The sequence below is a fragment of the Acomys russatus genome, chromosome 5, assembly GCF_903995435.1.
Source record: "Acomys russatus chromosome 5, mAcoRus1.1, whole genome shotgun sequence".
NCBI lineage: Eukaryota > Metazoa > Chordata > Mammalia > Rodentia > Muridae > Acomys > Acomys russatus.
The window spans coordinates 24,871,457-24,886,101 of record NC_067141.1 but is presented as its reverse complement, the minus strand read 5'-3'; the positions used below and the strand labels follow the sequence as shown (position 1 = coordinate 24,886,101).

General features: G+C 52.6%; 1 protein-coding gene across 4 annotated transcripts in view; it reads left to right on the top strand.

Moving 5' to 3' along the window:
• Positions 1-14,645, top strand: part of Ano1 (anoctamin 1) — a 95,044-nt gene that overhangs the window by 19,669 nt on the left and 60,730 nt on the right. For 2 of the 4 annotated variants that reach the window (XM_051145750.1, XM_051145747.1), the window contains exons 3-8: positions 1,915-2,013; positions 4,302-4,453; positions 5,820-5,874; positions 9,467-9,518; positions 11,254-11,319; positions 11,829-11,884. In XM_051145750.1, coding sequence (XP_051001707.1) covers positions 1,915-2,013; positions 4,302-4,453; positions 5,820-5,874; positions 9,467-9,518; positions 11,254-11,319; positions 11,829-11,884 — 480 coding nt within the window. The remainder of the gene's footprint in view (positions 1-1,914; positions 2,014-4,301; positions 4,454-5,819; positions 5,875-9,466; positions 9,519-11,253; positions 11,320-11,828; positions 11,885-14,645) is intronic. The other 2 variants (XM_051145751.1, XM_051145749.1) reach the window with 1 other exon arrangement.

Below are 14,645 nucleotides of genomic sequence, written 5' to 3'. Positions count from 1 at the left end.
TTGGTCTGTAGTGGAAAAACTAGCCTCCACCGCACGTGGTCACAGCTGGCCTCTACCACTTGTGGGCCATGACAGACAACTTCCCTGACTCAGGGGTGTCCCATGACATTAGCACGTGAGTCACCAGGGCTGGGGATTCTGTGATGGGAATGGCCAAAACAGGCATGGCCTCCCCTGCCTCAGAACCAGGCTGAAGCTGTACTTAGCTCCTTCACTGCCTTGAATTGACTTTGCCTGCAGGCCCAAGGCTGAGGCTTGATTGCTAAGATAGGGCACCTGCTGATGTGAATGCTCAGGTCTCTCTCAAGGAAACCTCTGTCTTCAAACCAGACTTCATATCACCTGCTTTATATGTGAGGGAGCAGGTTGTGGAGAGGTCTATTGGCCATAGACCGTTCAGGCTGAGCAGGATTCTGAGTCTGGCCTCCTAAGCGCATCCCCGCAGGCAGGAGGACCGGGGCTTTCCATCTTAAGACTCTGGGTGCCTTCTCTATCCTGGGATGAGATGTGCCTCCTCATGGAGGAAGACCAAGACTGTGGCCAAAGCCCTCCATCCCCTGGCTCTGGCCTGAACTAGAGCGTGTTTGTTTGGGACAGAGTCTCAAGGAGCCCAGGCTGGCCTGGCATTCCCCGTGAGGCTAAGGATGACTTTGAACTTCTGATCTCCTGCCTCCACCTCTAGAGTGTTGAGATTACAGACCTACAGCACTCCACCCAGTTTATCAGGTACTGGAGCTTGAACCCAGGGCCTCACACGTGCCAGGCAAGCACTCCAAATTTGCCACATCTCCATCGTGATGTGCCTTTTTCTGCCAGGTGGGAGCTCTACCCGGCTATGCCAGCTCCCAGAGGCACCGACTTTGTGCCTTTAGCTCTGGGCATGCGTGTTTACTTCCTCCCTTAAGATGATTGGTTAATCTGGTTGTTTCGTTGAAACTCACTATGTAGCCCAGGATAACAGATGAGCCTCAGACACAATCCTGTTTTGGCATCCCAGATGGTTTTTTCCTATAGGTCATCCTCAGATGACACTGGCCCTTTTGCTTTTGCAGCCCAGTAGCCTGGCACACACCTGTGGGCTGGGCCACCCGCTCCACCTGTGGTCCTGAGAAGGGCAGGCTCTGTATCCCATGGCAGAGCTCCTTCAGGTCTCAAAACTGAAGACCCTGTAGACCCTCAGGCATAGTGCCAGGCTTCCATAAGAGGTCTTGTGAAAGATCTGGGCAATGTCCTAGATCTTTGTGTGACTGTGTAGACACCTGTCCCTTGATAAAGGACCTTTTCCAAGGGACACATGTCTACAGAGAACTGGAGGCCAGGTGTGGCACTTCTGCCTTTGGGAATGCACAGCTTGGGTTTGAATTGGGTGGACCCTGCTAGCCAAGAGATGGCAGATAAAGGGGACTTCTCCACAAGTGTACATGTCCCTCCCTTCCGTAAGGAGATAGGCAGCCATGCTCTTTCTCTCCCAGCTGGTGGTAGCAATCAGTTCTTAGGAAGCCACGAACTTGGCTGCCAGTTAATAGCCTTGGTTCCTTCCTGTCACTCAACAGAGAAACATGGCTTGTGGTGACAAAATAGCCTTGCAAAGGCTTATGGGTTTATTTGGCCAGCAATTCCAGGTTACAGTTCATCATTCCAGGCTTGGGGTGAGGGTAGGGCTCTCACTTAACCACTGAAAAACTTCCCAAGTGTTTTATACCCTCAAGATCCCTCTCGGCTATGACCTGGGGACCCCTGGGTTCTTGCATAAAGTGTGATATGTAAGGAAGGTCCCTACCCATGTTGGGTACTGGTGTGGGGCTGGTGCCAGGCAAAGGCAGCCACACTTCCTCAGTCACGGCTGGTTACCAAGGTGGAAAGGGGTTCCAGCTGCCAAGCACTCTTGACCAATGGCCCCCTCTTTCTCTCTAGACCAAAATCCACGGTGTCGGATTCGTGAAGATCCACGCGCCCTGGCATGTGCTCTGCAGGGAGGCTGAGTTTTTGAAGCTGAAGATGCCCACGAAAAAGGTGGGTGGGAAGGTTTATGTCACAAAACACTGCTCTTTGCATGCAGACACCCGGAAACAGAAGCATCACTGCAATCCCCTAATCACATGGACAAGGCATGAGGGACAGAGGACACAAGGGGACAGTTCCTATCCACTGTGAAGCATTGACGCTGCCCGGGTGGTCTTTAGAGACTCTAGGCCAGGGCTAGACAGACACCTTAGCAGTTACACTGCTCAGATCTCAGGGTCTCAGGACTGCCTGTAAAATCAGCTCCAGGGCATTCAGCGCCCTCTTCTGGTCTTTTCAGGTACCTGTACACAAATGTGCACGCACACACACACACACACACACACACACACACACACAGAGAGAGAGAGAGAGAGAGAGAGAGAGAGAGAGAGAGAGGGAGGAGAGAGAGGAGAATGGGAGAGAGAGAGAGAGAGAGAAGGGGGAGACATACACACAAAATCTTTTCTTTCATGTTTTTTTTTTCAAGACTCTAGGTAAGAGATATATAGGAGATGGGAAAATAGAAGGATCCAGAGGATCTTAGAAACCTACAAAAGAACATCGTAACGGGTGGATCAGGGCCTAGGGGTCTCTGCTCAAACTATTGCACTAACCAAGGACAATACAAGTAGTAAACACTGAACCCCCTACTCTGATCTAGCCAATGGACAGGGCATCCTCCACAGTTATGTGGAGAGCAGGGACTAACTCTGACATGAGCGCCGGTACCCTATATTTGACAACCTCCCCTTTGTTGGGGAGCCCTGGTGGCACTCAAAGAAAGATTAGGCAGACTACCAAGATGAGACTTGTTAGCCTGCGACCATAAAGTGGGGGAGGAGATCCCCCTCGTACATGGACCTAAGAGAGGATAATAGGGTCGAGGTGGGAGGGTAGGAAGAATGGAAGGATACAAGTGATGGGAGAACAATTGAGTTGTAATCTGAATAAATTAATAAAAATAAATAAATAAAAGACAGGGTTTCTTTCCCTGGCTGTCCTGAATCTTGCTTTGTAGACAAGGCTGCTCTTAAACTCAGAGGTCCACCTGCCTCTGCCTCTGCCTCTGCCTCTGCCTCTGCCTCTGCCTCTGCCTTCCAAGTGCTGGGACAAAAGCTACGAAAATATTTTTAAAAAAGAAAGAGATGGAGCTGGAGAGATAGCTCAGGGGTTAAGAGTACTGACTGCTCTTCCAGAGGTCCTGAGTTCAATTCCCAGCAACCACATGGTGGCTCACATCCATCTATAATGTGATCTGATGTCCTCTTCTGGCCTGCAGTTGTACAAACAGGCAGAGCACTGTATACAGGATAAATAAATAAATAGATAACTCTTTAAAAAATTTTAAACTGACAAATTTTTTAAAAAATAGAAAGAAAGAAAGAGACCTAAGACCACACCCAGTCAGGACACCAAGAGAAGGGCAGGGCAGAAAAGCTGCCTGCTCTGCTTCAGAAAGTTGACCTGAACAAATATAGCTTAGCTTGAGGCCCTGCTTCTTTGATGCTTGTGGGGTCTCGGATAATTTATCAGATTCAATTTAATTACATTTTCTAGCTTGCTGGGATTTTTCCTTTTAATCTCTGAAAACTTTATGGCTGAAGAGCAGCCTGCCAGGGAAGCTGGGCTGAGAGTTCGTCTTTAGTGTGTGGGTGGAAGGGAGAGCTAGAAATGTGGCTTCTCAGATCCACTGAAGCCGCTTGGATTACAGCACTGGAAACAGAAGAGACGTTTGGGGCAAATGTTTTCTAGAATGTGTTATAATTGAGCTCTTGGCCCACCTCTCCTAAAATGCTGAGCTCTTTGGGTAAGCTCGAAACAGCAGATAGGGGGGCACACTGGCTACCCAGGTGCTCTATACTCAGGAAGGACTGACTGTGTTTTTCTGACCATCTGAGAATATACATTCTGCCTTAGTCAGTCACTTTACACAGTGCCCTGAAAAAAAGAAAAAGGATTTATTTGCCTCACAGTTTATGGAGCTACAGCCATAGTGGTGTGGACGGCATGGCGGCAGGATGGTAAGACAGCTGGTCACGTTGCGTACATACTCAGGAAGCAGAGAGATGGACGATGCTGGTGCTCAGCTCGCTTTTTTATTCTGTCTGGGACACCAGCCCACAGATGCTGCCATCCACAGGCGTCTTCCGCCTCAGTTAACCCAATCTAGGAACTTCCTCATAGACACGCCCAGGGGTTCGTTTCCATGGTGATTCTAAATCCCATCGAGGCGACAATCGATAGTAACCAACCGTCACAGTAGCGCGGCTCACGTCTCCACCTGGTCTTGCCCACAGGTGTACCACATCAGTGAGACCCGAGGCCTCCTGAAAACCATCAACTCAGTGCTACAGAAGATCACAGACCCTATCCAGCCCAAGGTGGCTGAGCACAGACCACAGACCACAAAGAGGCTCTCCTACCCCTTCTCCCGGGAGAAGCAGCACCTGTGAGTGAGAAACCCATCCTCCCATCCCCATGTTCTAATAAGTACCATGTAATTGGTGAGCCCAAGAGAGGCTGAGGAAGCAACTTCTAAGGGCCCTTAGTGACAAAGCAAAGAGGGATTGCGGAGTCTCGCCCAGCTTGCTAAAAGTGCTTAGGGAAAATTACCTGGGCCCTGGCTAGAGCTAAGGTCTAGGCCACCCAGCCCTAGCTGAGTACTCTGAGCACTGGTTCCTTGTCATGAAATCTCAGCAGCCCCAAGTGGAGCAGCTGGTGAGGCAGCAATCGAGTGAGCAAGAAGCCTCCCCTCAAGGGAGTTCCAAGGCTCTGGGGATCTGCAGCCAGCAGCGGTGTTGCCTGGCAGTGCCGAGCCTGTCCTGGACCCTTCTATCCTCCCCGTTCCCAGGGGGACAATGGGACATAGCCACCTGGCTCTGCAGCAGCAGTTGCAAGGCCTCCAAAGGCCTGGCCTTGCTGGCAGAAGTGGGAGAAAAGATGTGGGTACCAAGAACTCAGGTAGTTTGGATGGCAAGGCCCAGGGGCAGGAGGCTTTGGGGTGCTTTGGCCTCAGGGATGGGGGTGGGGCAAGGAGCATGCCCCCACACAGAGGCCTCTGCTCTGCAAAGATAGTGGTAAATGAGAGGACGCCATGTGCTGCTCTGACTACACTGACCAGTCTTGGGAGGACTGAACATGCTACCCAGAGACCTCTGCCAATCCAGGGGCATGAGAGGGCCACACCCATTATCCAGACCCAGCTCACTTCCACCCTCTGCTTCTCCACTAAGCAGCCCAGAGGATGGTGACTTTAGAGCTATTCCTATGCCCCAGAAACCTCAGCAAGCTGTGTGGTCCAGGACTCCCAAATGCAGACCATTTCCAGGGAGAGCATCCTCAAAGCTGAAAACATCACGTGGAGGGATGACACCGTCCTTGTCAGTGAAATAGGGCCTTGAAAGACTGCCTTCCAGGGATGTCATCAAAACAAGGCTTGGCCGAGCATGGTCACATGTGCCTGTCATTCCAGTACTAAGGAGGTGGAGGCAGGAGGATGAGGCATTCAAGGCTATCCTCAGTTTATACAGCTAGCGATCATGGGCTGCATAAGACATTGTCTCAAGCAAAACAAAACAAAAATTCAGAGCTGGAGGGTACTCTCAGTTCCCTTCCTAGCAATGGGAGATGTCAGAGCCTCCCACGCAAGGCTGATGAGATCTGCTAACTCTATACCCAGGGACAGGGGGACTTGTGCCTGCTGTGAGGATAGTTAGGCCCCTAGTGGTCACTATTATTGGAGAGAGGACAAGTCCTGCAGGCTTGGCGCCCCCTCAGGCCTACAGCAGTCACCTTATCTCTTTCTGTTTCTGCAGATTCGACCTGACTGACAGGGACTCCTTTTTCGACAGCAAAACCCGGAGCACAATAGTGAGTAGGCGTCCTGGAATTGCCTCATCAGAGGGTGCCCCCGGGGACCCCGGTGATCATTTCATTTCTCTGAAACTCCTCGGGGTGGAAGCGGCTCTAATTGCCTGTGACAAAAATAATTAGACTAATGAATCAGGAGGGCAGTGGGTGGCCCAGGGGAGGGAGGCCCTGGCTGCTCAGCTTGGAGGAGGAGCGTGAGAAAGAGCTAAACTGCAGGAAGCTTGGGGGGGTGGGGGGGAGGGGACCTCCAGGCACAGCTCCAGCTAGGCCTGCAGAGCCCCCTTGTCACTCTGAAGATGTCAGAGCAGGCCAGGCAACCCAGCCCAAGAACATGTATTAGGGATAACATCCCAAGGCGTTTGCCAGTGCAGCCAGCCGAGGTTGCAAACTGAGTATGCAGGCCACCCTGCCCTACTCAGGGCACTGGCCTAGTGTTTATCCTTCAGCTGCCAATTTGACCGCCAGCCAAGCTGGGACTGTGCATGGCACAGGACCCAATTTCTATCTAAACAAGAAATTTGCCCAGTGGTTAAGGCCTCCTCTGTTCTCTTCTCCTGCCTAGAGCATCCAGCCTGGCTGGGTCACACAGGAAGGGCAGAGGGGGAGCCTGCCAGTTTGCCTGGCACAGGGAACTCTTCTTGCAGCCACCACCCTGCAGGAGGGTGACACGGTCCTGTTGGTGAGAAAGACACAGACCCAGAGATGCTTGCCTCTCTTGCCTCTCCCCTTACCTGTGCCTGCAGGAGAGTTCCCAAACCTGTGTCAGAACAAGACTGATTCTGGTTTGTCCCCAATCAGGGCAGGTGGCATTCCCCCATCAAAGCAGTCCCACAGGCACAGTGTGGTCCTGTTATCATTGGTGTTGTTAACTTAATTGTTCACGTGTCTATTAACTTACTCAGTGTGGGTGGTGAGGCACATGTACCACAGTGTATATGTAGAGGTCAGGGAACAACCCAAGGGAATTGTTTCTCTCCTTCTGGAGGTTAATTCAGATTGGCAAATTTGGCCAGCCCACTATTGGTTAATTTTTACAATTAGACTTCATGATAGCAGGCAACAAGGAACTTGAGCTAAGACACAGACTCTGGTGGAATTGGGACTGATGTGTTTGAGGGGCAGCTATACCCCCCACCCTTGGCCTCCAAAAGGAGCTAGGGCTGGCATGTCTAAGAGACATGCCTCTTGGGTGACTGCCTCTTGGGAGAACCCCTACAGTATGACCCACACGGTCTCTTCCATGTCACTGTAAGAGCTGTGTGTCCTTCCTTCAGTATGTGCAAACCTTGGCTTTACACACTTTCCAGGGTGTCAGATGCCTCCAGAAGAACACATTTTGGCTGTGGAGAGGTGATGAGCAGAAGGGGCTGTGAGCATGTCTGATACCTCTTCCTGGAGATTAGCTGTTGAGGCTATTCAGTCTGAGGTTCCCCCGAGTGAACGTGAATGTTCCTGTTTCCAGAGAGAGAGAGAGAGAGAGAGAGAGAGAGAGCCGTTGCACTGGGGACAGCAGATATAGAGAGCCACGACTCAGTTTGCCACTAGAGGAAGGAAGGCGGAGCACCGCCTCCAAGAGTCCCTGGAGGCTTGTGTGTAGACCACATCTGCGCTCCAAAGGCATCTGCTGGTTCACAGATCTGTGCATGGCCAGTCAGGGCTCATGGTTTAGACCCAGGTGTGACAGTCTCTCCCTCCACTCTGGCCACTTCTCTCCTGGCGTTGGGGTGGCTCCATGTACACATTATTTGGAGTCAGAGACCAGCAGGTTCCAAGACACAAGGGCCCATTGTGCTCACTGGGTTCTTAGGCAGTGGGCCTGTAGGCAGTGGGCAGCCATAAAAGGTTGCTGGGCAAGGTTATTTTTATGTAACCAGCTATTTTCACTCCCACAGGTTGACTGTGGGGAGTAGGCAAAAGGAGTGTGTGTGTGTATGTGTGTGTGTGTGTGTGTGTGTGTGTGTGTGTGTGTGTGTGTGTGGTCACACAGTGCAGATGGATGGACATGGGTCGTGTGGTGGTAGAAGTGGATGGATGTGGGGGTCACATGGTAGAGGTGGATGGATGTGGGGGTCACATGGTAGAGAAGAATGGATATAGGGTCGCATGATGGAGGTGGATGGATGTGGCGTCCCTTGTCGGCGATGGATGGATGTGAGGGAAGGTGCATGCATCTGAGAGTCACATGGTGGTGGACGTGGTTGGATGCGGGGTCCCTTGTTGGTGATGAATGGATGTTGGGTCCCTTGGTAGTGCTGGCTAGATGTGGGGTCACATGGTGGAGGCGGGTCATGGTGGTTGTCATGACTGCCTGAGTGGAAACGGGGAGGAGGTGGTCGTGGAATAAGCAGAAAGTCAGGACAAGTTAACAGATGTGGAGGGTTCTGGAGAGCAGGGATTTACTGAGCACCTGCAGTATGCTCTCTCCTGGAGGGAGGGGAGATGTGTTGAGAGCATTGGTTGCAGGGCAGATGGCTCAGGGAAAGTGGGATGACAATACAGGAAGGAGACAGACCTGTGAATGTGACCCTTGAGCCATTTAGAATTGCAGAGACAGGTGCGTCTTATAGAGGCTGTGGCAGCAGGGGTGGGGTGGGGTGGGGTGGGGGGGGGGCGGGGGAGAGTCAGAGCAAGAGAGAAGCAGCAAGAGGCTGGGGCAGCCAACAGAGGAGACCAGGATGTAATGGCAGAGTGAGATGATGGAGGCCTAGTAGATTATGGGCAGAGCTAGGGTCTGTGGCTCAGTTGGGAGAGTACTCACCTAGGTCACAGGAGGCCCCAGGTTTGATCCCCAGAGCAACATAAACCAGGTTTAATGGCACATACCTGCAATCCCGGTGCTTAAGAAGTGACAGCAGGAGGATCAGAAGTTTAAAGTTAACCTTGACAATATGCTTGGGGCCAGCCTGGGCTATGTGAGCCCATGTCTCAAAAATAAAACTAATTAGATCATGGCTGTTTATTCCAGGCCCATTTTTTTCCCAAAGGGTTAAACTGAGGCACGGGGGCGGAAGGGAACAGTGTGCAATTTGTACAAGATCTCCTAACTTAGCCCCAGGCAAACAAGACTCCTCAGCCAGGGGTCCTGAGGCCACCAAGCAAAATATCTCATTAGTCAGAGAGGTGGAGAGGGATAGGATCCCTTCGTGGGGCTTCTTTCCTGGTGCCCAGTGTGGTAGGAGCCTCGAGATCCGTTCCCCACCCCCTTTGTCCTCCTCCTCCAGTCTTCTAAGCCACACAGAGATGCATTTAGGAGGACTCTCCACTCCTGCTCTTGTCTCCACAAAAGGGGCGGCGAGCAGCTGCAGGGCACCAGGACAACTATTATGTCCCTCTCCACCTCCATCCCCTTGGTTCCTATGGAGGTGGCTGGCACCTCGTGAGGCCAGCAGGATCAGTCATGCTCCAGGCAGTGAAGGATGAGGGGTTCTCTGTGACAGCACCCCCCCCCCGGCCCACTACTGTACTTACCCACGGGAATCACCTGCTGGTGTCTCAAGCCCAGGACCCTCCTGGTACCTTGTGACTATAAAGCCTTTGCCTGGCAGAGCAGCAGAGTAATGGCTCCCCTTCTCTGTCCTTCCCTCTGCACTAGGTGTATGAAATCCTGAAGAGAACAACTTGCACAAAGGCCAAGTACAGCATGGGTAAGGACACTGGGGACTCGAGGTCAGCGACAGTTTCTCGGTGGCCATCTTGCCTCCGGGGGCCCTCTCAGTGGGAGGTGGGGGCCTGGCTTGGGGCTTCCTCAAAGAGATTTGATTTAAGCCTGTCTTGGTTCAGAACAGAGGGCCGGGGAAACCGGCAGAAAAGCCGTGTGACAGCCCTGTTCCTAGTGGATTTATAGCCAGGTGTTTTACACACAGAAGTGTTGTTCCCTTGGCTGAAGGTATTTGTGGGTATAAGATCAGGGTCCTTCAGACAGACCCTAAACCATGGAAAAGAAACAGACAAGGGGTCACAACCCCTCTTTGACTATAAGTTCATCAGGAAGGAATGACAGGGGTGTCCCTTGGGGACCACAGCCCAGTTCTGGACCATTGGAAATGACAGTCCAAGGAGAAGAGTGGCCAAACCTTTGTGTGATCTGGCTGGGACTGGTTGCTGCAGGGAAGGTTCTGCGGGACTCAGAGACTACGTGTGGCCTCACTAGTGTGGCCCACAGGGGGCCATGGATGGGGACCCTTTGAAATGCCGAAGCCCATATTGGGAGTTGGGGTCCCAGCCAGGAACCCCGGAGTTCTGTCCCCACTGGCCTGGTCCCTTCAGACAGTGGGGCCTCCAGAACGTACATGTCTTACACTCCTGGTGAGTGGAGGAGGAAGCAAACTCAGGGGCTCGCTCAGGTCACCACTGCCCGAGCACAGCTGCGACAAGACCGCCAGAAGTCGCAAGGGTCCATGACTCAAATCTGGGCGCTATTGGGTCCCACCCCTAAAAAGGAATGTGGCTTCCCTGAAGGTCGGCAGAGGCATGGCTAGACTGGAGCTCACCCCTATTCTAGCTTGACCTTGGGGTAGAGGGGCCTGGGTTGCTTCCTACCCGTTATTTCTGCTTCTCTAGCCCCTTGCCCCTGGGTGGAAGAGAGAGATCAGGGTGCCTTTGAAATCCCACTTCGTGTTGGCACCTGGCCGGGGAGCTCTGCTCTCCTACTGAGTCACTTACCCTCCACTGAGTGGTGAAGGGCTCCTGCGGGACCTATGTCTCCCAGGGCCTGCCATCAGGTACTTGTGTCCTAGAGTAAAGAAACAAATAACCAGAATGCAGATTCATAGCAGGGGGCTGAGTTGTTAGGAGCTGTGGTCAGAGGAAGCCTCTCAGCTGAGGGCAGAGGCTTGAAGAAAGGGGTTCGTGAGCCCAAGTGAGGGCCCTGTGGAGAGTCCATACTTGTTGCACCCTAGTTAAGGGTGAGGAGGCCATAGGCCAGGATCCAGCCCCACATGTATTCCTGATATGAGGTGAACTTTCCACTTGAGAGTGTGGCCTCAGCCATGTGTCCCAGCCACCTCTGGTTTTGATCTCTAAGTATCCCTCAGGGCCTCTGGCTATTCCAGGTCACATCCAGGGAGGTGGGCCTTATTTAGATTAGTTTTCAAATGTTACCCAGAGAATCAGCCTGCAGGCTGCTGAGAAAAGTTGACCCAGAAGAGGTCAGCCCGGCATCTATTCTCTTTCCCCTCTTCGGGAGCAGGCTTCAGAGCCAGGCACAACATCTGTGCCGGTCGACAGGTTGTAGATTTGTATTTCTCCTATGCCAGTGTGGGCTCTGGGCCCAGCCATCTTCCTTCTGCCGCCTTGCCACCACCAGCTCTGTCTCCCCCCAAAATGTAGCTTTGGCCCTTCCAGGCCCTTCTGTGTAACTAATAGCCAATGTGTAAACAGGGCAAGGAGAGGGAAGAAGGAAGGACTCTGCCCTTCTAAGTAAACGGCGGAAGTGTGGGAAATACGGTAAGAGCGGGGGCCTCTTCTTCCACTTCTCCCATCAACTTACAAGCTAATTCCAAATTGTATGTGTGTCTCCTGACACCATCAATTTCCCATCAGTTCATCTTCTCATGATCAGCTTCTCTGACCACTTGGAGGCCGCCTTTCTTTCCATCTGCAGGCTCTCCCTCAGGCCGGTGGGGGTAGCTGGCGAATCCGAGGTTTGGGGGTGACTGAACTACTCCTGCCTCCTTCCTCAGGGACAGAACTTCCTCTTGGGGTGTGCTCTGCGTCTTCTTAACCCTGCCAATCAAGCATGTTGAAATCATCTCTAGTGGATAGCTAACTCGCCCTGCTGCATTCTGCCCGGGGAAGAACCCCAAGATGGTGACCGGGCTCTGAGTAGCCCGGTGCGTCTGGCTTCGAGCAGCATCCCTGTGAGCAGGAATGCCCTGTGATGGTTCTGACTTCCAGATGCGATGCTGGGCAGCAGGCCTGCTGGTCCTTAACTTCTCTCTACCTCTGTTTTTAAGGCATCACCAGCCTTCTGGCCAATGGCGTATACTCGGCCGCATACCCTCTGCACGATGTAAGTAACCTTTACACGTAGTTAATTTCTGAGTCACTTGACCCCGCCCCCACCCCCAAATCTTCAAGGGCCACCCCCTTTGGGAGCTACAATTATCCTGTGGTTACAGCTTCCTGCTTGGCCTCCTCTGTTCCCCCCTCCAGTAGAAGCTGGAAAAATCACACACAGAGACTTCTTGGCTGGTAGAACAATCCCATGAAGACAGGGGCGGCTGTGGGAGACGCCAGGGCCAGGCTGGCTTCCTCCACACCTTGCAGCCAGCTGATCCACAGGGTGTTTGCCCTGGCTCCGGCTCTGCACCCCCAGGCTCTGGCAGTCACCAGGGTTCTGTATACAGCGAATGGCCGGCTTCCTGGGCTGAGTATTCAAGTCCAGCTGGCCTCTCCTTGACAAATTTAGCTTTTGCTGTGGCAGGGGTGAAGAGAGAGAACCAGAGCAGAATTGTCTCCTTATTGTCTTTATGGAAACAGAGATCAGGCTGTGGGGCCTAAGCGTCAGACAGAGACCCCCGGGAACCTGCCAATGGGAACTATATATAGCATAGACCAGGAAACCAGAGCAGGAGGGACAGAGGACAGGGCTGGGGGTCAGCAGATGCAGAGCCCATGCTGGTGTCTGGCTTCCACTGGCCTTGAGCAGCCTGCTCAGACACTTGATGTCCTGGTAGAACTCATGCCTGTCTGATGGCGGGGCAGATGTGGTATCAGAGCAAGTACAGGCAAGAAGCCTCTTTCAGAAGGAGGCAGGATTGCTGAAAAAGCACAAGGGGGACGTTGGGAGAGAGGCCATGGAGGCTTAGCTGTCACCTCCTCTTCCTTTCCCACCCCCAACTGGAACCTTTGCCAGCTGTACAGCCAGGGATTTGGGGTCGGTTGGCCCAGCTTCCCTACTTCGTGCCTTCGCAAATGCTGTTCCACTTGCCTACCAGAGATGCTGTTTCCTGCCTCTTCTCTTCAGCTGTTTCTTTCTTCCTTTGCTGTCCTGACAATGTCGCTTATCCCATAGGGAGATGTCTGTCTGGCCACTGTGTGTGTGGGATAGTGGTGGTAATGGGACTCTGGCTCTCTGACCTCTCTTCCTCAGGGGATATGTTGTCTTGTAAACGTTTCTAGGGTAGGATCCTGACCCCTCAGGTTCTGACAGCACTCCTAGTCAGCCCCTGTTCCACTGTTGACCCCCTTCTCTGTAGAATGCCACTGGGCTCCAGGATATAGCCTTGCCCAGAGCAGGCAGCCCAGAGCTGGAACCCAAAAAGCTGAAGTGCCTGGTGTGCTTTAAGCTGGCCCTTTAAATCTTAAAGGGAAAGGATTGGGAAAGTCTCTGAGAACCTACTAGATTCCAAGCACTGCATACAATAGAAGCTTTATCTTTAATCTGATGCAGACCCAATCCCAGAGGGGTTTAGTAATTTATGTGAAGTCACAGAATCCCTGTGAGGAAGTGGGGACAGAGACCACTCATGCTTGGCACCTCGCTGTGTATCTCCAATGGTACCATATGTCTTCCTTCACCAAAGGTCTTTGCTAAGCAAGCCTGCATGAAAGCCTGTGTGGTGGCCGCACTTCCCACGTTAAACATGGGGAAACAGAGGCTTGGGGGATCTCAGGCAATTTGCCCAGGAACACACAGCCCGGAAGCAGAGCTCAGAACCTGTGGACAATAAGGATCTTCCCACCCACAAACTCTGCACACAGCCAAGAGCACCCTCCCATTAAGTACCAAATCTCACACTGAATCAGCTAGGGAAGCCAGGAGGCTGAGGCAGGGGGATGGTGAGTTTGAGGCTAATCTGAGCCACACACTAAGACCTCATTGTCAAGTCTAGGGAAAATAGCTCACTCTGAAGGGAGCCAGGTATGCCCCGCGTCCTTAAACAGAGGGCACAGATGAGGATCGTTCAGACTGGACCAGCTCGGTGGCTGTGCTTACTGTACTCTGCTGGATGCTTGTTTGCATTGTCTGCATTCATCTTTGAAGTTGTCCTCCATCCATGCTTCTGTCTTCTGTCTTCTTCCTGGCTTGGAGCACCCTCACTCTCTTCCTATCCCTGTGGACTGCTCATTCTTTTACCTTGTCCTTAGGCAGATGCGGGGCACTGTGGCCAGCTGCATAGCCATGGCAGATGTAGGGCACCGTGGCCAGCTGGGTAGCCATGGCAGATGTGGGGCACCGTGGCCAGCTGGGTAGCCATGGCAGATGTGGGGCACTGTGGCTAACTGGTTAGCCAGCATTTGTCCTGTGTGCTGACCAAGAGTCACCTGTTCTGAGTGAGACCCTATGGAGATCTCCAATAATTAAAGGTATCACTTGCACAGAAAGGCTGGTGACATTTATATTGGCTGCTTGGTGGCTTCCTAGCTTCCTTCCGGGTTGGCATCTGCCTGCCTTCAGGTCACGCCACGAGCAAGCCTCTGGTATGACTGAGTCCATAGCAGAACCATGAGACTCATTCATGAAAACACCCAAAGGATCTGATCTGAGCTTGGGTGGGAGAGGCGCCCAGGAGTCCAGAAGGAAACTGGCCCTACTGCCCTAAGATGGATGCCAGCAATGGGCCACTTGCTTAGGGGCATGGATGGGTCTTCTCCCATCTGGTAGGGGGTGGCAGAAGCTGAGAATGTTGCTGACCAATGGAGGGGAGCCCTAGACTGATTCTAAGAGGCCAGAGCTGTATCTTCTGCCTAATGATTAGCAGAAGCAGGTAACTGGCCTAGGCCAGCTGTATGTGGTGGTGACTACTGTAGAGAGCCACTCTCTTGCT